Below are 27,947 nucleotides of genomic sequence, written 5' to 3'. Positions count from 1 at the left end.
TTTTTCTATTTCTTTTTACGCTTTTTTGTGGTCTAACAAATGTTTTCAGGTGGTTTGGGTCTTGTGTCTAATTTTTGTAGGTTTTTTGTTACAAATTTTTGTATTGATTGTCGTTTTTTTTTTTTCTAAATTTATTAAGCGTCTTTATTACTGTGCTAGTAATTCAACGAGTCATTATATAAAGTAAAGAAAAAAATGTTGCGTTTAACATTACATTCAGTAGTTTAAAATATTAAGATTACTAATTACTGAAAAAAAGGGTATTTGCACGTTGTTATTATTGTTTTGCGTGTAAATTCGGATCATTAAATCATAATTATTAACTCAACCGCCGCTTTACTAACTTATGGGTTACCAAATTGTAGATTAAGTTAAAAGAGTATGTTTTGTTTTGCAAAAGTAGGTAAGTTCATTTATGTCTGTGGTTGAGTAACAAAACTGTATTATAAGCACACTAATAAAGTCCCGGGATATGCAAGTAAGTATGACAACAGTGATTATAAGATAATATAATATGAAAAATGTGTATACCGAACATATTTTTCATATTATATTATTTGCAAATGTCCTCCAAAGAAAAAAATCTAATCAAAAAAAGAATGCGACATATAGATTATTAAATCAATTCAGACCCCGGTCCAAAACGGTAATTTGTCGAATATATATCGCTATAAATAGGATTTTCAACTTAAAATTTGTTAAAATAAAGTTGGTTATCGCAGAACTCGGGTGTGATACAGTCTACCTACATAGTGTTGTGAACAGTAACCGCTATAAATAGGATTTTGAACCTAATGTTAGTTGAAATAAAGTTGATTATCGCAGAACTCGGGCGCGATACAGTTTACCAACATAGAGAGTGCTGTGAACAGTAACACTACAAATAGCATTTTGAACCTAAAGTTTGTTGAAATAAAGTTGGTTATCGCAGAACTCGGGCGCGATACAGTCTACCTACATAGTGTTGTGAACAGCAACCGCTATACATAGGATTTTGAACCTAAAGTTTGTTGAAATAAAGTTGGTTATCGCAGAACTCGGGTGTGATACAGTCTACACAAAGGGTGTTGAGTCAGCCTACGTTAGTGAGTACTTCGCAGGCGATCACAATGGTGAAGAGCGTCCTCGCACAGGTTTCATGCACAGAATATTATAAATAATTAAATATTTAAGCTTTAGGGACAGGTTTTTGGTTCGGAAGATGGTGGATTTGTATAGAAAATCGATATTTTTTGTCTTAAAAGTGATTATGGCAGAGTTTTAAAGTTCTAAATTATTGTTTTTTGGTGACTTTGAAAGTTATTTTTTTGTTTATTTATTTTATTGTTCAAATGTAGTATGTTATATCTAAATTTGGTCATGTGCATGTAATTGGAAAAGGCTACTTTTCTATAATATATTGAAGTATTCTTAAAATTACAAAAAATAAGTTCTACTACCTACATATATCATAAGTCTACAACGTATAATAGACACCCAATTGGCTTTCTTTTAAAACTAGGCCGCCATATTGCCAAAATTCACCGTTCCATTTACCTAAAACCTGTCCAAGTAGGTTGATGTCTCTGTCAATGTGCATGAGTACTTTGAGGATAGCTACAAACAAATATATCTTAGAAACTATTATAATATCGTAGTGAACAAAAGAACATACTGTATACAACATTTCCCTTCTGTGTTGAATGCTCTTAGGCATGAAATGCTGCTCAAAATTAGACTCTGTGGCTTTACTATTATAGCTCAAAGTACACTGATGTATTATGTAACTTAGGTCCTTTAGCAGATATGTTAGACGTCGTGGTAGCTTGACATTGGTAACTGGTCTGTTTTATATATATCTATACATAATTTCATTGTATTTACTTATGTCTGTATATACTGTATATAAATGTGCTTTCTCTGTAACTAATAAATGAAGGTTTTCATGTATTTAGATAAATGTATCCATGTCTATCGAAATGTCGTAAGGCATAAAGTCGTTCGATTTTATTTATAATGACCACACTCTATGACGACGTATTGCTTGAGCGAAGGCGATGCGGTGCGGCGCGAAAACAAACCGTCGAAATCCATTGAGGTCTACGTGTCCAACCGTACGTGGGATGCGGTGAGCGACCAATTGGCTAGATCACACCGCATCGCGTTAAATTCGTGTGTCATCCATCGGTTCGCGTTCGCTTCTAGATGGCACACCCAATATGTCTCATATGACTTACTATCGCTCACCATTTGGAAAAAATTGAAAAAACAAAAAGGAAAACCTTCATTGCTTTATAATGTATTCTATTCAATACAACAATACGTCTGACAAAATTTTTAAATTATATTGGAAAAGTCCATAGCTATTTTTATTATTTGTTATAATATAACATACATAATATCAAAGCACTAGGTACTTTTGTTAAAATATAATATTACGTTTACGAGATTTACGCTTTAGGATTTAAAAATTTTGTTGCACGTTTACATATAATTGTCATCGATGACCTCTGATTTCTGAAAAGATGATGGCAAAAATTTTTGTATGTGACGAAAATTATTTTTAAATTATCATCTTTGTTGAAACAGAGAGTGATTAATTTAATTTTCGAACAAACTTGAAACTTAATATAAAGACTATAAAGTTTCTTGCTCGTTTTTCTCCATAGGAATCTACATTTTCTTTTTACCTTCTTCTTTTAAATAATTTTGATGTTATCTTATGTGTAAAGTTTCAAGCTTGTATCGAAACAAAATAGCGTTTTGCTAGAAACAAGCATGGTAACGTAACATATAACAATATCATATTTTTCATTAAAATACTTCATGCTATGTATATTTTCCTTACTTCATCTTCATTATGTATTATTTAGTTTCTTCTAACTGTTATATTCATGTTGATTGTTAGTCGTTTATATAGCTAAATATCTAAAATTATTAATTACTATGTTTAACGGATTACTCACGTAACTGTTTGGCGAGGTAACTCGATTAGTTTCGAACCACGCTGGGGGCTCATATTCAGAACCCTCTGAATATGATCTCGTATCGTATGTATCAATGGTTATGAATATGCCTGAATCTAGTCTAAGATACATTGCCCAATAGTTACGTAAAACACCGCCGTACACAGAGTAATTTAATGGCTACTTAACTCAGTCCTTAGTAATAGTTTTCAGAACAAAATCGTTACTAAAACAATAGTTTAAGTAACCATTAAATGTCTCTGAGCGCGCCATTAAATCGTTAAACATAATTAAAATGTCTCACTACAGTTATAATGTAAAATGGTGTTGAAACATTCGCAGAATACACCTCAGATCACTCCTAGTCAGCAGCCAATAATAACGAATCAGCCGCAGCCGCACAAGGCACAGATCATCAATCCGCAACAGACGCAACAAATAGTTGTTACTCAGAAACAACCGCCGGCGCTTATCAGTACTTCTAGTAGCAGTCAGATTGTTACTAGTACGGCGCAGATTATACAAGGTAACCTTTTTATTATGATGGTATTTTTATTAGGCTTTTTTAACACGTAACTAAGAATATCTGATCTGAGTGCAAAACCTAATTTAATATGGGCAACATTTAACAGATACACAGAATTATCAAATGTTATGTATAATCCATAGTCCAGTAATATTTCTTCTCCCAGTTGCGCAGAAGTCATTCTCTCTCCTGCATTAAATTTACCCGGGGAAGTGGAAACTATCGTTTTCTTTTTCTTTTCCTCTAATAATATCTTCTGATTATTTTCGTTGCGAGATCCAAGACAGTTATTCATGTTCCTATGACGCGCCGGATTTCAGTGTTCCGATGTCTTCATAGTTGTATCTACTGTTGTTCCTGGCTTACAGGAGTTGCAGCGGTTTTAAAAGTTTGTAGCGGGTTTGTCCCACAAAAAAAGTCATTTAATGGACTCTATGGATGATGAGACATGCCACTTTGCGCTATTCCAACACCTCTGCCTACCCCTTGCGGATAAAAGGCGTGACTTTGTATATATGTTAAAATATTGTTAAAACTTAATATTTTAACTACACATTGAAGGTAACCAACAACTACTACAAGGCAGCCAGCAGATAATAGCAGTGTCGAATACACAGCCGATCATAATGAACACTCCTATGAAGACGAACGTGCACAGAGTGGTACAACAGCCGCAGCGGAGTCCCGTAGTCACCAGCGTGCAAAGCAACCAGGTGTCCGTCGTCAGTGAAGCGAAGACTAGTGTTATACAGAGCCCGGTAAGTTTACTTATATACTAGTTATACAATGTTGTTGGGACTTCTAACCCGTTAAGGCTGAGTACTACATCTAATTTTATCGACAAAAAAAAAAATGGGGTTTGAAACCCCAATTGAAAATATTGAAAAAGTTATTTTTTCGGTAAAAATAATTGACAATTAATTTTTTATCTCACCAAAACATTATCAAACATATGAAAAAAGTAATGAATTAGTTAGCCAAGATTATTAGCTACCGTTTGTCGTTTTTTTTTTGTTTCTACGACGCATACAACCTTTGATATCAAAAAAAGTAAAAAAAATATTAAAATAGCCATAATTTTTAGGGGGAGGGGATTCGACCCCTTCGACCCCCGACTTTTGTCGATAAAATTAGATGTATTACTCAGCCTTAACGGGTTAGAAGTCTCACCCCTATCACATGGTATACTAGTTATATAAGGATTCCATCAGGCGAGATAGCGGCCAAATGTCGACAAGTCATATTATGTAAAAAAACCTTGTTAATTATGCAAGAGCTGGGAATAGATTTTTTTCTTCTTCTTTATGTTATAAGCCGGTAAACTAGGACACGGGTCACCTGATGATGAGCTATCGTCGCCGTCCATGGACACCTGAAACACCAGAGGTGTAACAAGTGCGTTGCCAGCGTTTTGGGGTTTAGAAATTTAAGGGTGGTTGAGGAATCGGAGATTGGGAAGATTGGGAAGGGGAGTAATTGGGCGTCCGGTTAACCCAGTCACACAATTCAAGCGTTGTTTTACGTTGGTTTTCTGGAGGCCGTGGTATCACTCCGGTCGAGCCGGTCCATTCGAGCCGAAGCACGACTCTCCCACACTTGAGTTTGATGTGTGCGTGAATTTGTACACACGACACGTGAGAAAATTCAAGCAATATATATTTTTTATTATATTAGGTAAAAACGAGCAGATTAGTCGACGACAACACCAGAGAAGTTACAATTACAATTTTAGTGTAACCATGACAACACTTTGATATTTTTTATAGTACAGGCATTTTTATTTATATATCCCATTATGTTTGCAGAAGACAGCGACTCAGCCTGTAATGAGGCAGGTGATCCGACAGCCTGTCATGGTCGGTAACACTAAAATTGGAGACAAAGAACTCATTGTGAACCAACCTGTGACTGAGGTAATATCATTTACGATATATTAATATTAAATAAATAATTATAGTTGTATTTTGTCATTAAATAATGTTTTACGACCTGCTCATTGAATTGTTTGAGTGTATCTCGCATAGTTTTCTGTGTCGTGCAATTCTGCTAATAACTATGAGCTCCGTGCGTGACTTGAAACTAGTTGAGTTACGTCGTAATAGTGTTACATAATTACTTTAATAATGTGTCATGAAAGTTATAATACAAAATCAGCTATTTATCATCATTACTGGAAAATGAATCATATTGTCTTAAACATTGAGTTGAAAATCCTTCAGCCTCCAAAGCCGCCTACACCGAAGCCGTCCCCCACCCCGCCGCCCGCGCCGGCGCCGCAACCCACTCAGGCCACGAGTCCACAAGATGAAACGCCTTGGATATGTCATTGGAGAGGTTGTGGGAAGTAAGTAGTACTCAATTATTCATTGTTGTTTTGTCTTTAGTTTCATGAAAGTCTATTGTTAGACTATTGCCCGAATACTCAAACGCTACTCAATTTTAAGACGCTCTCAAATGTGGTTTTGTCACTATCAATTCTTTATTAAATGTCAGAGATAGCACGATATTTAAGTACAACTTAAAATTGAGTATTCGGGCGTATGAACCTCATTTATAAAAGAGTATTTTGTCATAATTTATACGTTTGGTGGACGCATTGGAAATCGTAGTTGTAAAAAGTGATCATTTATGATATCAAAGGGCGCTGTTAGATCCTTTATACCTCTTTTGAGGGTTCAAATCAACAGGGAAGTGGTATCAGATTCTAGTTGACTATATTAACCACTCGGTCACTACTTCTGCTTTAAACCGAAGCCCCGGTAACCTGCTAGGTCATCTGCAGGATCCGGAGCTGCGGACTACCTAGCGGGTTTACCGGGGCTCCGGCTCGAAAAGCAGGAGAAGGAACGGGGTGGTTTTTAGTCAGTAAGAGTCTGACACTCCCTCTCGCCTCGCCCAAGGCGGGAGAAGTCATAGGATGATTTTCCCCCCTCAAAAAAAAAAGGTCATTTGCAGTGCCGGTTAGTCATTGGCATTATTAACACCTAATCTCTTATAATATAATGCAATTTCCAGAACATTCTCGAACGCGACGCAAGTATTCTTCCACGCGGCGCGCACGCACTGCCCCACGTCTGCGGACGGCGAGGCGCCCTGCATGTGGCTCGACTGCGACAGGGTGCCACGGAAGACATTCGCGCTACTCAACCATCTCACTGACAAACATTGCTCCATGCAGGTATGGACTGATTACTAATTAGTTAGGAGATATATTTTAGATTGTCATGGCAAGTGTGGGACAGTCATAAATGATAAATGGTATTTATTTTTGCAAGTTAGGTTACAAGATAACACTTTTACACGTCAATCCTTAAATAACTAGATCATGCTTCAGCACTACTGAGCTAAATCGACCTGAGTTATACCACAACCTCACAGAAAAATCGACGTGAAACCTCATGTTGTGTTTCGTCGTGTGAATGAGGTTGCTGGGGACCCAATTCCATCTTTACCCTTCTCCTCTTCCCTAAATCTCCAATCCTCAAATCCCTAACCCGCAAAAGGCCGGCAATGCTGGGTTTTTATAGGCGGCGTCGAACACACACCAACACCAAAATAGATTACAATCTTAAAAAATATACTAATTTTGGCTTTCCAGGCATTAACAGCGGTGTACTACTCGCGTCGCCACGCGGCGGGCGAGGCGGGCGACGGCAAGGCGGTGTCGCTGAACTACCCGCCCAACGCCGCGCTCGCCGCGCTCAACAAGCACGCCGCCGACATGTTCAACCCCAGGGAACTCATGGTAACTACCACACATTATATTACACGCTTTATTATTACTTAGAATATAAGATTTTTGCTTCTGCCCGCGGTCTCGTGAGATAAGAAGTAGCCTATGTGTTATACCGGACCATAAACTATACTTATTAGTTTGTATCTTAATCTTATTAAGAGAGTAAATTAAATAGTTATACCGTAAAACGGGGTAAATAGAATTCGAGAGGTGAATAGATACAGAAGAGGGGTGAATAAATGTTGGGAAAATGTTCTAACATTTATTCACCCATTCTTGTGTCACCCTTTGATTTTTATTACCGTTATAAAGAATTTTCACGACTTTAGTGTCGCTTCGTGTGTGTGTTCAGTACCCTTAGAACGAGTTTGCTTTACGTTGAACAAAAACGAAATGAGAGCGCGTTCGGCTCTCTCATTGGTTGATTCATTCACGCCGGCCAATCAGAGCGCTGAACACACTCTCGTTTCTTTTTCGTTAGACGTAAAACAAACTTGTACTAAGGGTATTGTACACCAATTGCATATTAAGCGGTTTTAAGTCCATGAGACTAAATTTTACACTAGCGCCGCTTGGTGAACGCAGAAATGACAAGCCTTTGCATTACTTACAGGAGTCATACAATTTGATCATGCTTATGTGTGTCATTAAATACATAAACATTAAAATCATGTTATGAAATATCATTCCCATATTCAATAAAGGATTTTCAACCTTATCCTGTTATAATAAAAGTTGAAAATCTTGTGAAGAGTAAGCAAAAGGATTTTTGTTCCCGGAAAAATCGGAGCTAGCGTCTTAGGGGTGTCACTATAAAGAACCATATCATTTGGATAAAGTTATCTAAATGTAAAAGACAAATTATTCTGGTTATTTATATTTAACCAGTACAAAAACTGAATAGTTTTATAATTAGCTGAATAAGTCACCATATATAGGGTATTTGACTGTTCTTCTATAGGTGTTGTTAGTAAATATTTGCAGCTACATTTCAAATTTTATTACTTAATAGAACATAGTCAAATATCTTAAATGCAGTCACAATTCCGCTGTTACTGAGGATATCGTATTGTGAGTGTTTTCTTTATTAGTTATAAAAAAGCTTATGAATTCCTAATTAGTTTAACAAGATTAGTCACTAGTTTCTGCCAGCGACTTTCTCCACGTTTCCGTGGTATAAAAAGTAACTTATGTGCTATTCGAGACCATAATATACCCATGTTCCAATATTCATCCCAATCCCTTCAGCCATTTTGACGTGATTGAGTAACAAAACATACACATAAACTCACTCACAAACTTTCGCATTTAAAATATTAGTAAAATGATCATGCACAATATCAGTAAAATGATTATCCCCGAAGGGAGACGTCAGAGGCGCACATTACGGTACATTAGTAAAATTAAATTTGGGGTAGGCAGAGGTGCACATTACGTGAATAAAATTAATATTTACGAAGACATAATTACAAGGATTTGATGTTTTACTCTCACAAAACGGTACCCTCCCCTCGCCACATACCCCCCACCGTGTGACGTCACTAACGTGTCTGTTTGTGCACGCGCAGCACAGGGCAGAACTCGGTCGCACGCCGGAACAACTGGTGAGACACTCGATACACTCTGTGTTCATGTACCTAGCTTCTGTGTGTGTTTTCGTAGCTCTCTTGTGTTCGTCTTGTGTGTGTCTGTGTTCCGTGTTTAGTGTTTACGATGGTTAGATACTGTTTGGTGGTAAAGGCTTTGTCTGGTTAAGCTGTTTGTTTTGGTAGATTTGGCTACTTAAAGGTCAAAAACACTTAAAGAGCTCGGCTCCAACCGTGCAATTAACTTGTCATTTAAATTTGAACTTTAAATCGTATGTCAATACAAACAATCCATGCTTACTGCTCGCCGACGGCGCGCCGTAAGCACGCTGGCACCTAGCGGTAGCCTCGTTTTGAAACAACGTTGTGCCGAAGCCGGAGTCGTGCTTTGTTAAGTCTGTGCTATAATCTAATATGTTAACGTATATTGAATGAAACAAGCTTTTAGATATATTCCAAACAGTATCTAACTATTTCTTATTTGTTAATGTTAAACACTTTTATTGTAGCCTCAATTTGTTCATAATTTTGTTACTACAATTTAGTTATTTGTGTTTTTACGTCACAATCGCCTAGTCCAGTCAATGCATGCTTTATTTATCCATGACAAAAATACTTTTAATTTCGTAACTTTAGTTTAGTTTAATACGTGTTTTAGCGAATGCCGATTTGTGTTTAAGAAAATAGGAGAGTGTACATTAATTAAAAATACTGTTTATTCTGGTATAAAAAACTTACAACGACACATTGATTTTAAATAATAATAGACTAGACTGCATGGTTGGTGCGGATTCCCACACGGAACAACTGTTTGTGTGATGCATAAATTGTTGTTTCGGGTCTGGGTTTCATATGTATATGAACTTGTATGTTTGTAAACGCACCCACGACACAGGAGAAAATCCATTAAAATATATCATAAGTGTTGTCTGTCTCAAGGCTCGGATACCGGTTAAATTTTCAAACCGTTATTATGTACTTGTACGCAAAACCTTTACATTGGGTTTCGTAGCGAAACCGGTTTTTTAAACCGGTATTTGGAACAGTATTTTCATAAAGGTTTTTTCGGATTAACCGGTTTAGAGCAATAAAAACCGGTTAATACGTACGCACATCAAAGAAACGCCGCGCGCCGTTCAGCTTATTTCAATAATAATATTTCAACGCGTGTACCGACATGCCCCTCGTCGAATACAAAACGGTTAATTTAACAATAAAGTTCTTTAATGTTCACGTTCTTAAGAAAAGTTCGGAGGAAAACCGATATAAACCGGTATTACATGTCCGGTTCTGCCTTGTCTGCCTGTCCTCTCTCCTATTTTGCATGCTATTGTTATAAGTAGGTACCTATATTTAGAATAAAAAAAAAATAGTTTTAGTTTTGGTAATGTAGGTCTAAATCAATAATTTTATTTAGATTTCTCGTTAAATATTTGTTTAAAATCAAAATATGTGCATCTTTATTTTCTACCTAACACTTTGGGAATTTACCGTCTTACTCAGAGTCATTTAATGGTTACTTAACCCAGTCTTTAGTAATTCTTTTCTGAACAAAGTCGTTCAAAGTCAAAACATTTTCCTTACTTTGAAATGTCGTACTTTTTAAATGTCAATAAATAAATAAATAATAGACTGTCAGTCTGTCAGCCAGCGAAGCTAGGTGCTCCTTCCAAAGTGTAGCTTCGAATGGAGTTCGTTACTACAGTTTGGAACACTTTGAGTAATCATTGAATGTCTCTGAGTATGGAATTTAATGCCATAAAGTTACATTGGTTATTAATTATATTGTTTTGATTGGCAGGATGAAAACGAGGGTCCAGTCACGAAGAGCATACGGTTGACTGCAGCGCTCATATTGAGGAATATTGTTATCTATTCTAATACTGGACGGAGGTAAGCGTAATACATATTTTATTCGTTTAATGTAAGTTTATTGACGACAAAAGGTGCATTAATATTTTCTGTCTTAGTGAGCGTTAAATAAGGATATATGTATGTGTTACTGTAAAAATTAAAAAGTAAACATACATAATAATTATTAAAAGAAGTCCCCTGTTGGCTTGTATGAATGCGATAAACTCAAAAACTACCACACGCTATCCACTGTGAAAATCGTTTTATATAATAATTTTACATACACATTTCACCCAGATTAGAAACAACAATTTAAGAAATAAACGAAGAGTTGTTCCGTGCGGTAATCTAACCTAAGCCAGTTATGCAGCGAAACTGTTTATAATAATAAATTATGTATTATATTCTTCCTTTTTCAATTACAGACAACTGCGCTCCTACGAAGCTCATCTAGCGACAATCGCGCTCAGCAGCGTGGAGGCTTCCCGAACGATCGCCCAAGTTCTATACGACATGAACAATATTTGAGAATCACTATCCGGCCTTCGAGCCCACGACTAACTACGTGCTAACTGTACATAGCAGTGTAGAAATGTGTAGAGGAAGGAATCATAAAAATAATTATTAACTTTGTCCGATTATATTATTACTTATTGTTCGTTTTTAGCGAACATTTTTTCTGTAATTGTTGGTCTATAATCAAGGCGCGGTATGCAAACGTTTTTCATTTTAATCTAGCCGATTCTATTTATTGGTAAGCTAGATGTGTTTTTAGTGCCTTCTCACAAGTTCAGGTTATGGAGTATTCAGCGGTAAATCTATGTAGGATGTTAGACCATGCTGGTTCGTGTTAAACCTAACTTCATGGCAATACAGTACACTCTCCGCAAACGTGCACACACAAGCCAACTGTATACAACTAACATCAGGGCGCTTACTCTTGAAACCAATGTCAATTTTATAACTATCGTGAGACATACTAAATTAGCTAAAAATCTCAGTTTACTCACGTAAATTAATGGAGAAAAGCTCATCAGCGTGCGCAGCCGCGGCGACTTCAAGCAGCCTACTCAGATACGCAACTACACAGCCTACTCTGTAATTCGAAACTAGTAGAGCTTTTTTCGATTAGTTTAAGTGAGTAAACCGCGATTAACCTATCTCAATGTCAATGCCGTTTCAATCCAATAAAATCTTAATAATTATTCAATGTCAAAACTATACAACTCCAATAAAATTGTAATTGTTAAAATAGCATTCAGAGTATGGATTATAAAACCAAACTCAATTTAGTTCATTCAATATCCATGCAATACGGATGCAATGGGCGCTAGTGTTGCAATTCAAGAGTATGATATTAGTGTCGATCGAAATTGGATTCAAGAGTACGCCCCCTGATTTTATATTGAGATCGGATTCATTTCGAGCGCTTGAACGATTCATACTTATAGATCAATCAGACTTTATGACATTTTAAACTATTTAGTAGTCAAGTTACAAACACATTTGAATTACAATTGAGGATCTGAATAGCAATACATACAATTTTGATTTAAAAATATATAATTAAGTAGTGACATTAAAAATTATAATCCATATGCATAGAACTGACAACTAAGATTAATTTAATAAATAAATATGACAGCTCTTTGTAATATAATATTCGTTTTATCTACGTAATAATTCTCGAAGTATTGGGATTTTGTTATCTACATACATACTTAACACAAAGGCATGTTATCGGACTATTGTGACGATAAAACATTGAGTTCTTATCGTGTAGGAGTAAAAGCAATAAAGTCATGTTTCTGCCTTTTATAATCAAGTTCCTTTACGTACCTATTGCTGAAGCTATTTTTAGTAAAACATGGATATTATAACATTGTTTTGTTCTCAAAACTGATGGTCGCAGGCGCCTTTTAAATACGAGAATAAACATTAATTTTGTGGCAATTAGTACATTAAAAATATACATAGTTTTGATTTAAGAAATTTGTTATTATGTTCTTAGTTAAGTGATTGTTTCAAACAAAGGAATTATGTGTTTATATGATGTAGCGGTTTTGTAACTTCTTATTCACTTTGCTAGACATTTTACAAACTAAAATTTTGCCCTTAGTACGAGTTTGTTTTTCGTTTAAAGTGCGCGTCAAGCACTCTGATTGGTCGGCTCCAATAGACCAACCAATCAGAGCGCCGAACGCGCTCTCGTTTCGTTTTCGTTTAACGAAAAGCAAACTTGTACTAAGGGCACTGTTTCCATGCCCGCTATAGGTTATATTTCAATGGATTCTTAGAAACCATTGCGTGTACTAAATTTTTGTAAAAATATCTCAACTGTACAATACCATTTAGATTAAAATTAGGTTTAAAGTGATATAAGTATTATTTTTGCAAGTCGGCGTGATTGGTTGAGAGTAATTTAACATGGGAGACTGTACAATGTCACTGAATCGATGTAAGTGCAACGGAAAATAAAATAATTTTAGATACGGCTTTGTGTTTTATTTCAATAGAGTAGGTGCTGGCCGTATTATATGGCAGTGGCATTAAACTGGTACATAATGCAGTTTTATTGACTACAGAAATAAATGTTGGGAAAATGTTCTAACATCTATTCACCCCATTCCTTTGTCTATTCACCCTCTGAATTTTAGTCACCCCGTTTTACATACCTGATGTAAAATGAAATCAATGTATAAAATAAATATAATGTTATTTTGATATGTTGTCTATACAACTCAAGTGTATGGAATGCAATATAGGGTAGTATTTTGCAATTTTGTTTGAAGGTGAAGATAAAACCGCTTCCATGAATTGTGATTCTGATCAAAGGTAATTCGTAATAAATTTTCAAAAGTGCTATCGAGGGCTTTGGTTCTTTTTTAAATTAAAGACATAACCCTCCTTCTGGCTCAGTCGGGTAAAAACTCTTTCAGTAATAGTCATAAGGATAAATACTCAGATGATTTCGTTTACTGTATATCTGGTGTTTTGCTTCAAAATTTGTTTTAAAAAGAAGTGTGATAGTAAATAATTTAGATACCTAGTCGAAGTACATTTTCAATTAGGGAAATAATAAACTAAAGTTTTTTATAACATCTTGTTTATTATCAGTAAATTGTTAATAACATGTGAAGACAGTACATAGTTTTAATTCTATTAAAATTCTTCTAGGTTGTAGCTAGGTTACAAGAATGATCTTTATTTATTTTTTGTAATAGAGGGTAAACGGACATACTTATCACTATTAGTGATAACCTAATGGCAAGGTCAGCGCCGCCCCCAGTACAATGGGATGAGCAGATGAGAGCATTGCCATCCAGGTATGAGAAACAAAAGATAAAAAATTTTGGAAAATAAAATTTATGAGATCTACCTACCTAATGGTAAAACGGGGTGAATAGGGACAGAAGAAGAGTGAATAGATGCTATAAAGAATTTGTCTGAACCTAATCACCTCTCGTTCCCTATTTACCCCATTTTACAGTTACATTGTTTTATTTGAACAAACTTCTTTCTTACCCTTTGGCGAGACACGATATTACCCTGTTTTATGATGCAGCATTCAGAGGGTGCTCATTTCCACACCACCCTAGAGGTAGAGCACAAGGTGCGTTTTTTTTAAAGTGGTGTCCCCAGTAGGCCTAGTCCACTATCCGCTAGCAACGTTAGAGGATTCGAACCGCCATTTTGTTTGCATATTGCTGCATTTTACCTTTAACCTGATATTTTGTCCTTGAAAAATCGTTTTATTGGAACGATACCTAATATGTACCCTACGTTAATCTTAACCTAATGATATACAACGGAACAAAGTTCCGCTAATGCATTGTAAAAGTCCAGGCTTAACGACAAAAAAAAGTAAAAATTAAGTACATAGTTCAAATCAAGATAAAAATTAAATATGAAATAAATAAATCAAACTAGGTAGGTATGTAATGTACCTGCCTGTGATTATTATATTAGGAAATCTACAATAGCTGGACGATTGAAATGCATTAAAATAAGGGTGAACAAAGTTAAACTGAAACATCTCAGTTACGCTTCGTTCTATTGGGACCATATTTTATACCTTTACTGCATATTGCAGCTGTCTACCCAGGCTTCATCGTCAGGGGCTTGGGCGCCATGAATTCATCCGAACGGGAAACCCATCTCGCAACTTGCTTCCATCATGGTAATTTTCCAGAACCTTCTCATAATGCGCCTAAGCTGCACCGACGTAACCTAAAAAAAAATTAACGATTACACTAAAATATTCTTCACACAGTGATTTGAAGATTAGGAAAGTGTTTGCAAACGCTTACGTTGTCTCCGTGGCCTTTGATGCAATCGCTCAAGTAATCTTCGTCGTGCCAACATGTACCAGATGGCAGCCATGTTGTTGAACAACAATTTTATTTTTCTACAGAGCTATCGTCAACAACGAACGACGTTGTACAACGAAGCTCACGCAGGAAATGACAAATGTCAAACATGAAACAACGCAATTGGCAAAAAGCAAAAAGAATGATTTTGAAAAATAAAAATGAATGAGTGATTATTTGAAAGATTGTCTTTGGTTTACATATTGTCATGTTGCCAGTGTGAAACGAAGAATGTATTTTTTTTTAGTAAGACCATAAAATAAATATAGTCTTTTTACTCGTATTCAATATCTAACAATATTTTAATTAGTACATGATAAAGTTCAAATCTATAACAGAAGTTTGACATTGTTGAGACTGCAGACCCTGACTTTGCCGAGGGTACCGATATTGATAACGATGAAATTAAATCAATAAGTCATGAATTTTTCTAATAGTGAATCTATTATATAGTGAATTATTAGAAAAATTCACGACTTATTGATTTACCTCATATTTTTGAGAAAAGGAGGTTCTCATTTTGAACCGACTTTGGTGATTTCTTCAGACTTGGGAAAAGGATTTAGGGATACCTGACTTAAAAAAAAGAAGGCCCACAGGAGGTTCCCTAATTTAAAAAAAAACTTATTGTATTTACTAATGAAAGTTGTAACAATCTACTTCAAATAAAATAGAATAGGTATTAACTTATTCCTGCTTTTTTCCACACCACCCATGAGGTAAAGCAGAAGGTGCGTTTTTTTTATAGTGGTATCCCCAGAATGAAGGCCTAATCCACTTTGTAATTAGATTGGTATAGGAAAGAAGCGGTGTTTGACTTTGTAATTATTAATTATTTAATGATGAAATGAAAAATTAATTATTAATTATTTAATGCAATTTACACTATTAAAAGCATAAGGAAAACCGCTTCCAGCAATTAATCCCACCAATATGATAAATGCGAAAGTTTGTGAGAATGTGTAAATGGATGTATATTTGTATCTCTTTCACGTAAAATTACTGAACGGATCTGAAAGTGGGACAGAGATAGATTACAGTCTAGAATAACACAAGGGGCTAATTTTTTATCTTAGGAAAGTGGGTAAAGCCGCTTGCAGAAGCTAGTTTAAATATAAACACGAAAAAGCTGTGATTTTTGTTTTAGTTAAATGTACGATTGTATTCAAATGTAACCCCCCAAGTTACATTTGAATACTACAGATTGTTAAAGCGCATATATTACTTAATTATAACTATAATAGCGGAAAGTAAAACAGCTCAATATAACATTCAAATAATATATAAATAGCTATATTATTGAATGTTGATAATTTACGTTTTAAATATTGCAAAATATCAAACTGCATTAATTTCCCTTATTCAACTTATATTAATTAATTATAACTATAATAGCGGAAAGTAAAACAGCTTAATATAACATTCAATTAATATATAAATAGCTATATTATTGAATGTTGATAATTTACGTATTCAATATTGCAAAATATCAAACTGCATTAATTTCCCTTATTCAACTTATATTAATTAATTATAACTATAATAGCGGAAAGTAAAACAGCTCAATATAACATTCAAATAATATATAAATAGCTATATTATTGAATGTTGATAATTTACCTTTAAATATTGCAAAATATCAAACTGCATTAATTTCCCTTATTCAACTTATATTAATTAATTATAACTATAATAGCGGAAAGTAAAACAGCTTAATATAACATTCAATTAATATATAAATAGCTATATTATTGAATGTTGATAATTTACGTTTTAAATATTGCAAAATATCAAACTGCATTAATTTCCCTTATTCAACTTATATTAATTAATTATAACTATAATAGCGGAAAGTAAAACAGCTTAATATAACATTCAATTAATATATAAATAGCTATAGTATTGAATGTTGATAATTTACGTTTTAAATATTGCAAAATATCAAACTGCATTAATTTCCCTTATTTAACTTATATTAATTAATTATAACTATAATAGCGGAAAGTAAAACAGTTCAATATAACATTCAAATAATATATAAATAGCTATATTATTGAATGTTGATAATTTACGTTTTAAATATTGCAAAATATCAAACTGCATTAATTTCCCTTATTCAACTTATATTAATTAATTATAACTATAATAGCGGAAAGTAAAACAGTTCAATATAACATTCAAATAATATATAAATAGCTATATTATTGAATGTTGATAATTTACGTTTTAAATATTGCAAAATATCAAACTGCATTAATTTCCCTTATTCAGCGTAAACTTGGCGTAAAGTAACACAGTTTAATACAACATTCACATATAATATAAAAAATATATTATTGAATGTTGATAATTTAAGTATTCAATATTATAAAATATTAAACTGTATTAATTTTCGCTGTCAGCGCAAAATATATAAATTGATAATAGCCCAAAAACTAAATACCTTTTGAATTTACTTATTGTATACTAGCTTTTGCCAGCATTTTTGCCCACATTACCGTTAGATAAAAAGTAGTCCATAGATGTGTTATTTCCGACTAGGTAACCTACAGCCCTACGTATAACCCTATCTTACCTGTAATAATCTACCCCTGTCCCAAATTTCAACCCGATTCTTTCAGCCGTTCTGACGTGATTGATTGACAAACACACAGACAAACTCACTCACCCAACCTTTCAGATTTATAATATTGAGTAAGCTTTATGCATGAAACACCAGAGGCGTTACAAGTGCGTTGCCGGCTTTTTGGGAGTTAGGAATTTAAGGGGGTTCGGGAATCGGGGATGGGGAAGATTGGGAAGGGGGGAATTGGGCCTCCGGTAACTTAACTCACACAAGCGTTGTTTCAGGTCGGTTTTCTGTGAGGCCGTGGTATCACTCCGGTCGAGCCGGCCCATTCGTGCCGAAGCATGGCTCTCCCACACTTAAAGCATGGCTCTCCCACACTTATTTTTTTTTTGCGTCAAATAGCATACTTACTTCTCTAAAATTAGCTAGAAAAATTTAATAAATAAGTATATCGTCAAGATAATGAATGAAAGTGCGATTATTTTAAGATATTTTTTTATATTAAAATGTCAAAATATTTTATTTTTAACCTAGGGAACTACCCAATACTTACATTTTTACCTGATACCCACCCAGAGATAGGTAGGTATAACCTTCCTTATCCCGTGAAGAAAGTCCATGCTGAACTTATCTGAAATTCAAATTTTGGTTTGGTAGTCATTGGGACCAACTTATATTAAGATGGCCGCGCGTCAGCACTATCATGAGAGTGCTTTGTCATGACGATTTAAAACATCTAAAACAGTCGGTATCATCAAAAAGACACGTACACAATACATAGACTACTTACCTAAATGGTTAGTTTGATACCCAGCAGCAAAGCCCCAAAGCCAAATCTTAAAGGAAGCCTATAGTTCACCAATACACATTCACGGCCTGTTATTGTGCTGTGTGATGATTTTCTTCTAGCTTGTAAACCACACGGCCGTGAAACCAAAATCAGAAGCACCAATGTTAATTAGTGCTTTGGTATGAGAACATTCGACACATGCAGCTAGCCGCATAGCACGCCAGCATAGTGCGAATTTAATAACCAAAATATCAAATTAATGTCAAAAACTTACCTTCACGGGACACCGAAGACTCATTTCATGGTCTCGATGATCAGGTAACTGCTCCATCTTGATACTTGGAACACTGCTTCCGTAGTTTCCGCGACAAACGTTGCATTTCGGGTCACTAAATAATCATTTTATTCATTAAAAATACAAAAGATGAAAGGTATAAATATGATTAAACGTTACAAAACTTACACACAACGTTACAGCTTATTAAATCAATTTAGAATTACGATGCAGATATGCATGGCGATTTGGGAGTTATATGGTGGAGTTGAAATCGATAAATTAACGCAGCCTCTGTGTCAAGGTTAGTGATGCAACACTAGGTGATACAGGAAGTCTAGATAGCGTCTAAAAGTGGTAGGAAATGTAGGAATTTAAATGGAGAACTATGTACTAAAATCGCATTCAATTAACTTTATTACGCGGTGATGTGTTTATGCTTGTATTTTATTTAAAATGCATAGTTTAATAAAGAAAATAAAATGTAAGTTTGTCTATCAACATCATCTCTACTGCATAAAAGGGTCCACCATATTTTTCAGGCTTAGCAGGTGGGCTGGAGATTACGCTTTCAAAGGTTTAGGTTTATCAGAGATCAATGTTGTTCGGTCTATATAAAATATGCAGTACCATAGTTGATTTTTACGAGTGCCACGAAACCCAGTAGTGGCGATAAAAATATTTTATGCTGTCTCATTACATTTTCCACACATTGAGAGCTAGCAAACTGTTTATTATAGCTACTTCAGATATCGTCTCATCATCATAACAGACTACAGTGTCAATGACTAAACATAGACATTCAAATCGGATGTTGGTACATGGAAGCGACTTGCATCCGGCGGTATTTATAAGGTCGGCAGTCGTCTATCTATCCATTATCCATCTTGTATGTAGCATACCCATGCATAATAATTTATTTGCCATATTCTTATCATATTTTATGTCGGCATTAGTATGCACTAATAATATTAAAATAAAGTTTAGATTTTTTTTATTGACTATACACATTTATATGTCACCTTGTTAGGTTACCTAAATGCAGTAGGTACAGTGCGCCCAGTATACTTTAAAGTACGATTTGAACATCAAGCAAAGTCATTTTTTAAGCTTTCAATATTCATTTGTAATAAGTTTAAATAATTTACGGTTTTAAATTATTCAAGCTAAGAATTTAACATTATTAATAATTCTTTGACAAAAATAAATTATTTAATTTTTATTTCAAAATGTTATTGGTCAAATTGCGCGCCATCTATTAGCAAGTTCCTAAGTTACGGAGATAATGTTTTGTGTATTATTTTGTTGTTAGTACGGGTTAAACTCAAGAGATGACGCTGTAATCAGTAAAGGATAAATGCGTTTTGATACATAACTAGATGGTGCAAATTGGTCTTTGGATGTGTGGCCAAAATAATGAAGTTAAATGTGAAAATACTACGAATGTTCCATCAATGATCCGCATATCATAGAAGAATATTATTTATTTTTCTATGATATGCGGTGTACAACCCTGTACTACTCTTAAAAAATCGTAAACATTTAGAACGTTTTTAAAAAGTTTTTTGGTTTCAAGTATTTGAAGAGTTTATGACAAAGCAATATAATTATAAAATTTGGGTATAGCGCCATCTTGTGGCGAGTAGCTGCCCTAGGCGACTAAAATTCTCGTGTGTTTTCCTAGTACGTGAACTGCTCGGAGCGTAGCTTTATTTTTTTATGGGGTATTTTTTTTTATTTCTCATTAAAATTGTGACTTATCTATGATTCATTGCATATCGTACTATATTACTTAATCTATGATTATAGAAATATTTTTTAAACGACATTAAAATAGCATGAAAATCTTTGGAATATATTTTTAACTTGTAATTCATATTCATATTCATATTCATTTATTTGCTTTCCACAATGTATGTACAGAGATGTTCTTAAATGTAAAAGTAACAATTATGGACCCAGTTTGGGCACAGCAATTTTAAAGATATAAAATTCAGGCTTAATAATTATATAATTTTATATTATTATAGTTTATCTTAGTTTAAAAATGCTTAAATAATTATAATTATTGAGATCTTAAAATTATACTTTGTAGGTGATTACTTATGAGTGTGTGTGTAAGAGAGAGAGAGAGAGGGAGTATGTGGGTGGGTGGGCATACGTGTATGTGTGTGTGTGGTGTGTGTGGTGTGTGTGTGTGTGTGTGTGTGTGTGTGTGTGTGTGTGTGTGTGTGTGTGTGTGTGTGTATGTGTGTATGTTATTTTTTTATTGTTTTATCGTCCATAAACTCTTTTATTGAATAGTAGCATTTGGAGTGTAAGAAAGTTATTAATTTATTTAGAAATACAGAGGTTTTAGTTTCATCTTTGAGCATTCTAGGCAAGTTGTTGTATATTTTTATTGACATAATTAACGGACCGGAAGAGTGTATTTTTAGGTTGGATGTGGGTAGATTTAATCTATTCTTGTGTCGTAGACTATATTTTTTTTGAATATCTTGTCTGGCATTATAGAATTCTGGGTGAAGTCGGACGAATTTGCATATTTCTAGGATGTATAAACAGGTAAGTGTGAGAATTTTATGTTTTTGGAAATGTGGTTTGCAGCTGTCTGTTTGTTCGATATTGGTTATTATCCGGATCAGTTTCTTTTGTAAGGTAAAGATGGTATGTGTATCGGTACTATTTCCCCATAATATGATGCCATAACTAAGCCACGCTTGGGCGTAGGCATAGTATGTAACTAGTGCAGTTTGTAGGTTCGTGGTTTTTTTGATTTCGCGTAATGCGTGTAATGCGCGTAATGAACATTAGAAACCACTATTTTAAAAGTACCTTGTCTATTCTCTCTTGGAATAATAAAATGAAGTGGCGAACACCTAAAAACGAGAAAATGTACCAGTTTTGCTCTTTGTTGAACGTCGACCGTTTCTCATCTAAAATACTGCGATATTAAAATGAAGATATCAAATTCACATCCGCACTGTGGCCTGGTTTTTAACCGACTTCAAAAAAAGGAGGAGGTTCTCAATTCAACCGTATTTTTTTTATTTTTTTTTATGTATGTTAATCGATATCTCCGGCAGTTATAGACCGATTTGAGAAATTCTTTTTGTGTTTTAAAGAGTACGATGTCAGTGTGGTCCCATATAATAATTTTTAAAGTCTGACCATAAATGTGGAAGATAATCCAGGGAACTCCTCAAAAATGAACAGAATGTGCTCTGCGTTTGAGTTTAAGTGATGTATATTAGCTTATCTTTCTTAGTAATCATACAATTCAGGACAGATAGTAGCATATCTGGTATAGAATGATGGGTAGCTTGATGTGCTGTCTGATTTACATGTGTATGTAGGTACCTAATCTTTTTGTGTTTGACAAATGCATATCTCTGGCAGTTATAGTCCGATTTGAGAAATACTTTTTGTGTTTGAAAGTGTACGATGGCAGTGTGGTCCCATATAATTGTTTTCAAAGTCTGACCATAAATGTGGAAGATAATCCAGGGAACTCCTTAAAAATGAGCAGAATTAGCTCTGCGTTTACGTTGAAGTGATGCATAATAGCTTATCTTTCTCAGTAGCCATAAAATTCAGGACAGATAGTAGCATATCTGGTATAGAGTGATGGGTAGCTTGATGTGCTGTCTGAGTTACATGACTGTATATCTATGTGGGTATCTAATTTGTTTGTGTCTTTGACAACTGACTATGTATGTGGCTTATGAACAGGTTACTGTTAGCTGTCGGCTCAGCAGATCATAAGTAAGGGTATCAGGTTCAACATACATTTTAAAATAATGTAATTATGCGTCAATATGGATAGATATTAATATTATTCATTTAAACGGCGCTGTCTCATATGAGCAGCGCGTTTAGTCGACCCATACTCAAATAAGTTATTCACTAAAAATCAAGAAATAAAAAACAATTTTAACAAAAAAAAACCGACTTCAAAAAATAAATATTCCAAAACAAATTAATATGCACTAAAAAGTAAAAGAAATAATTGCGTATTTTTCAACAACTTAATAGATCAACTAACTTTACTAACTCATTACACACATTATAATGTAAGTAGGTACAATTATTGTTATTTTTGGAGTCGGTGTCAGCCTAGGAAACGCCAACAACTAGCACGGCACGGACACGACACGGGCACGGCACGGGCGAAGTGGTGGTTAAGTACCTACTTACAACTGGTGTAAAACTGTAATGTTTTGTTGTGATAATAGGTAAATAACAAACCTATCTTAGTTGGCTGACACGACTCCAGAAATAACAATAATTGTACCTACTTACATTATAATGTGTGTAATGAGTATGATAAAATGTGTGTAATAAAATGAAGTGGCGAACACCTAAAAACGAGAAAATGTACCAGTTTTGCTCTTTGTTGAACGTCGACCGTTTCTCATCTAAAATACTGCGATATTAAAATGAAGATATCAAATTCACATCCGCACTGTGGCCTGGTTTTTGAGAATTGCATTTGATTTTAGGAACATTTTAAACTGTGCTTTTTCTAGCAGTTCCAATTTAGTGCTGAATTTATGAAGAAAATTTGTTTTTAGCGCTCATAACTGACGTTGCATAGATAACAATGTATAGGTAAATGAGTCCACTACTCAATTATTTATTCACATCCAACAAAATCGATAGGCCAATATCACGTTGCAGATTCGTAGATAGTTTTCATTGTATCTAAGCAAGATGCAAGCGTAGTATATCATTTGTAGGTCATGTATTGTTTGTAAACGATTCGTCAAATGACGTAACGTGGATAGGCCCTAAATTTAAAAGTCCCTTATTTCACCCGATATGAGTATCGACTGCACGGTTGACGCGGTGGTTGGACAACTGGCTGACGTGCAACGTGTAGCGGGTTCGATTCCCGCACGGAGTAACTCTTTGTGTGATCCACAAATTGTTGTTCCAGGTCTGGGTGTGATGTGTATGTGAACTTGTATGTTTGTAAACGCACCTACGACACAGGAGAAAATCCAGGTGTAGGGCAACGGTTTTTTTTAAAGAAAGAAAGAACCTTTCCATGCCATGTGCTTGTTAGTTACTCGTGGCACATCCAATGTGGCAGTGAAAAGTAAATGTAGAAGTAAATTCACAGTACTTGGCAAAAACGTTAAGTAAGTAATCCCCGAGTGACGCTGAGAGAGCATTTACAAGGCATCGCTTAGTCGGCAAGAAATGTTACAGTTTCATATTAGATGGAGAGCTACAGTCTCGCCTTGGCACAGGATTATGAGTTGCAAGCATTTGAAGCTTTATTTTTTACATGTGTTGAAAGAGACTGGAACCTGCGACACAGGGTAGCCTAGTGTGGTTTCCAGAGACACATGATGATGTAATTAAGGGGTTTTTATGCAAACATTAAACAGTAAACTTCGTAGTGCCTCAAACATATTTTTTCTCACCTTTTAGTCTTAGTCCTGCCCTGGACTTCCACAAATAATTCAAGATCAAAATTTTCCAAATCACTCCAGCCATTCTCGAGTTTTAGCGAGACTAACGTTGAACGGCTGAACTGCTGTTTTGTTAAATATTGTGATAAAAAATAAAACTAATGAGTATACAAAATAAGTTTCTTTGGGAAAGTTTTTTGTAATCATGAGTACAATCACGTGTTTAAATATCGGTCACTAATTACCAGTCACTCTATACAACTATACCAACACTTTTTTTTTTGAGGGGCGAAAATCATCCAATGACTTCTCTCACCCTGGGCGAGGCGAGAGGGAGTGTCAGACTCTTAAAAACCACCCTGTTCCTACTCCTGCTTTTCGAACCGGAGCCCCGGTAAACCCGCTAGCTAGTCCGCAGCTCCGGACCAGGCATCAGCCCTACTGGGCCCCATCTGTGGTGGTCTGATGAATAACTACCATAACACTAGTTTCCGAAATGTCTAACATAACATACTCAATTTAAAACATACGATAGTACAAACTTACCTACAACAGATGAACTAGAAAAGAAACCAGTATAAATTGGAACTCCATTAACTGAGTCCAATGTTTTCTTAAGTCTCAGCAACGAGGATTTATCCAGGCAGACTGTGATTACAGTGCCCATTGTACGCCTGTACGGTCTGTACTCTACTGTATTTTAGTAAGGTGTTTAAACTATTTGACTAATACTAAGTGTGGGAGAGCCATGCTTCGGCACGAATGGGCCGGCTCGACCGGAGTGATACCACGGCCTCACAGAAAACCGACGTGAAACAACGCTTGCGTTGTGTTTCGTTGTGTGAGTGAGGTTACCGGAGGCCCAATTCCCCCCTTCCCAATCTTCCCCATCCCCGATTCCCGAACAACAACCCTTAAATACCTAACTCCCAAAAGGCAACGCACTTGTAACGCCTTTGGTGTTTCAAGTGTCCATGGGCGGCGGCGATTGCTTACCATCAGGTAATACGTCTGCTCGATTGCCGGCTTGTTCCATAAAAAAAAAAAAAAAAAAAAAAAGACTTCTTGTTACTTAGATTTCGTATTTGTCTTATTCAATAACGTGTGTTTATTATTCATTCATTATGGTTTATTATTAGGTGCGTATTATAACATGATTGGTAGATAATGGGGATCTAATAGTAGAAATCTACGCACTGATTTATATCTATCTAGTGGCATAGCATTTCTATGAGATGTAAATAGGCATGACGACTTGTAGAAAACTTTAAAAGAAAAGAGGTGTATGAGTCATGAGTCTTTACTATATTTAAAATATGGCCGTTTCTATCAACCATCAACTAAAAGTTACTTAGCACCTAAAATTAACCATTTAATTGACGCTAAATATAGCTTTAGGGATATCTTAGGGGATCCTTAAAAATATGGAGAGGTTGGCGAAAACTAACACAAAAATCACATACAACACATACTCAACACTACCGATTTCTTAAAAGCGTAATTATTAACAATAAAACATTCTTAGAACGCAGAACGCCAACATTTGACCCAATTCGGCGCGCGGCCACCTCGCCCCAACGTTTTAGCTGAAAAAATATTGACACAACACCCAGCTGAGGAGTAGGTGTGGAGATTGAAAGGATCGCATTAACTGAACACGATTCCGAATAACAGATAGTATTTACATTCATGTGCAAATGTGGAGGTAGAAATTCAATTTTTCAATCCCCTTTTGTTCGGTTCTTATATGGAAGAAATAAACAAAATCCCCTTCGAGATCTTCAAGTATCTTAAACACGTTGTATGTCGTGAAATTTACATCGTTTTTGTCTCCGAAGTAAAACGTTTTTGTCTCGGTATATTTCTTTTTATGGTATAAGCCGGTATACGAGCAGACGGGTCACCTGATGGTAAGCAATCGCCGCCGCCCATGGACATCTGAAACACCAGAGGCGTTATAAGTGCGTTGCCAGCCTTTTGGAGGTTAAAAATCTAGGGGTTATTGGGGAATCGGGGATTGGTAAGACGGGTAATTGGGCCTCCAGTAACCTCATTCACGCAATGAAACACAACGCTGCCATTGTTTCACGTTGGTTTTCTGTGAGGTAGTGGTATCAAGACAACGACAACAAAGTCATCACAGCCTTTTTATCCCCGAAGGGGTAGGCAGAGGTGCGCATTACGGCCATGCCGCTATACAATGTAACCCACCTTTCACCATGTGTATATGCAGTTAGGTCACTGACAATTCGAAAGAAGCTGCTACACCAGAAGCCAGTTTTAGGTACACCCAGAGATACTCCAGAGTTTCCAGTACTTTCAAGCAATTAAAATAATAATTTCAAATTAAGCCAGCGCTTATAACTTCATCCGTTATTTGAGTAGAACAGTCGGTCTGTCACGTTTTCTTTATGTGGCGGTTTCTGTGCCAGATTTCTCTTGGGATGTGACTGGCCCGTTTTACATGACCCGAGCAGTCCATTCGTAGTAACCAACTCGAATTGTACGAGATAAGTTTACAAGGTCAACGGCTTCTGATTGGTGTGCAGAATTGTTTTGATTGATATTGAGTAAAAGCTCATTAGGTAACGAAATTGCTTTTTTAAATATTTTTAATTCTATGTAGTTTCCGCTTCTATTTTCTGTTATAAGTTCCTTCTATGATTAATGTGATGGGGCCAGGCAAAATTCCAGACGCATTTGTAGAAAATTTTAAAAATATCCCGATAATGCTTTGCTCAAACCGATTGCAAATTGCAAACAAATATCCTTCGCTTGATACCGTAACAATTGGCGGTTTCTTTCCTGTAATTTCTGCCGTACTCAAAGTCATTTAATGATTACTTAAACATATAACATGCCTAGTAACGATTTTGTTCCGAAAACAATTGCTAAGGACTGGGTTATGTATATTAGTAACGATTAAATGACTCTGAGTACGGTAGGTAGTAAGTACGTGTTTTATAAACATATTAATTAACTTATGACCGTCTGTTTCTTTGTTAAAAAGCACCCACAAGATCGAAACAACGCCTATCATTCGATTAGCCTAGAAACACTGCGTTAATAAATCTTCATTCCCACATAAGATCATTTATATCCATTCGTTTAGTAATGAATTGCACGTAGGCTAGTCACGGCCTCGATACCGTTTGCGAAGAGAAAATTGAAATTGAATGTGGCGCTAGTGTGCTTTTTGAGGGCACATGTGATATTTGTAATTGCATAAAAGTTGTTGATGCATAGAGTTTGTGTAATATGCTATTGTTTGGGTTATAACATATGACTTGTGACATGCCTGTGGATTTTTAATCGATTGATAGATTTTACCAAAATTGGTAATCAATGTGAAAATTAAAATAAATTTCTTCTTTGTCGTGGTCACTTTGGGGCGGCTATATTTGTATTAGACGTAGATGCTGTTTAGCTTCACGATCTCCCGTCATCTCTGTATTTGTGGACTGTCTAGTTTGAGGCAGGGTTTCCCGTAAATGATGCTTAGCCTCACGATCTCCCACTATCTCTCCCTGTTTGTGTCCTGTCTGGCGCAGTCTGACACAGGATTTCGCGTTGCCGATTTGACTTGATCAGTCCAGAGCATAAATAATTTTCTAGTCACCACGATTGCACAGCAAAAAGTAAATTCTGTACAGAATATTTAGCTACCTACAGAGAAATAAGATCGTTATACGTATATGTGTGCACAAAAAATGGAAAAGACAAACCGAATCTCTAAACAATTTACTCTCCAAAACTTAATCTCTACATGCGAGGAGTGGAATTGGAAATGTCAAAATCCATTTTGGTCTAAACGCCAGGGGGATATGCCGCAGACCAAAAGTGGCCACAAATATTTAACTCTGCACTCACGGATGCA

General features: G+C 35.4%; 1 protein-coding gene and 1 long non-coding RNA gene across 2 annotated transcripts in view; one reads left to right on the top strand and one right to left on the bottom strand.

Annotated features, from left to right (window-relative positions):
• LOC118271180 (AT-rich interactive domain-containing protein 2) overlaps nucleotides 1-13,139 on the top strand; it is a 34,911-nt gene extending 21,772 nt beyond the window's left edge. Inside the window, exons 30-39 of the mRNA XM_050695769.1 lie at nucleotides 1,035-1,133; nucleotides 3,288-3,471; nucleotides 4,033-4,229; nucleotides 5,277-5,384; nucleotides 5,691-5,815; nucleotides 6,487-6,649; nucleotides 7,070-7,216; nucleotides 8,776-8,811; nucleotides 10,595-10,686; nucleotides 11,073-13,139. Coding sequence (XP_050551726.1) covers nucleotides 1,035-1,133; nucleotides 3,288-3,471; nucleotides 4,033-4,229; nucleotides 5,277-5,384; nucleotides 5,691-5,815; nucleotides 6,487-6,649; nucleotides 7,070-7,216; nucleotides 8,776-8,811; nucleotides 10,595-10,686; nucleotides 11,073-11,175 — 1,254 coding nt within the window. The 3' untranslated portion in view covers nucleotides 11,176-13,139. The remainder of the gene's footprint in view (nucleotides 1-1,034; nucleotides 1,134-3,287; nucleotides 3,472-4,032; nucleotides 4,230-5,276; nucleotides 5,385-5,690; nucleotides 5,816-6,486; nucleotides 6,650-7,069; nucleotides 7,217-8,775; nucleotides 8,812-10,594; nucleotides 10,687-11,072) is intronic.
• Nucleotides 13,140-17,246: 4,107 nt separating this feature from the next.
• Nucleotides 17,247-19,410, bottom strand: LOC118271249 (uncharacterized). The gene is made up of 3 exons (XR_007705579.1): nucleotides 18,840-19,410; nucleotides 18,377-18,765; nucleotides 17,247-18,217 (listed from the first exon to the last, which is right to left on the bottom strand). It is a non-coding gene; the product is annotated as an uncharacterized LOC118271249 (long non-coding RNA).
• Nucleotides 19,411-27,947: the final 8,537 nt, after the last annotated feature.

Source organism: Spodoptera frugiperda, chromosome 9 (assembly GCF_023101765.2).
Source record: "Spodoptera frugiperda isolate SF20-4 chromosome 9, AGI-APGP_CSIRO_Sfru_2.0, whole genome shotgun sequence".
Classification (NCBI taxonomy): Eukaryota; Metazoa; Arthropoda; class Insecta; order Lepidoptera; family Noctuidae; genus Spodoptera; species Spodoptera frugiperda.
This window is presented reverse-complemented; position numbering and strand designations above follow the sequence as displayed.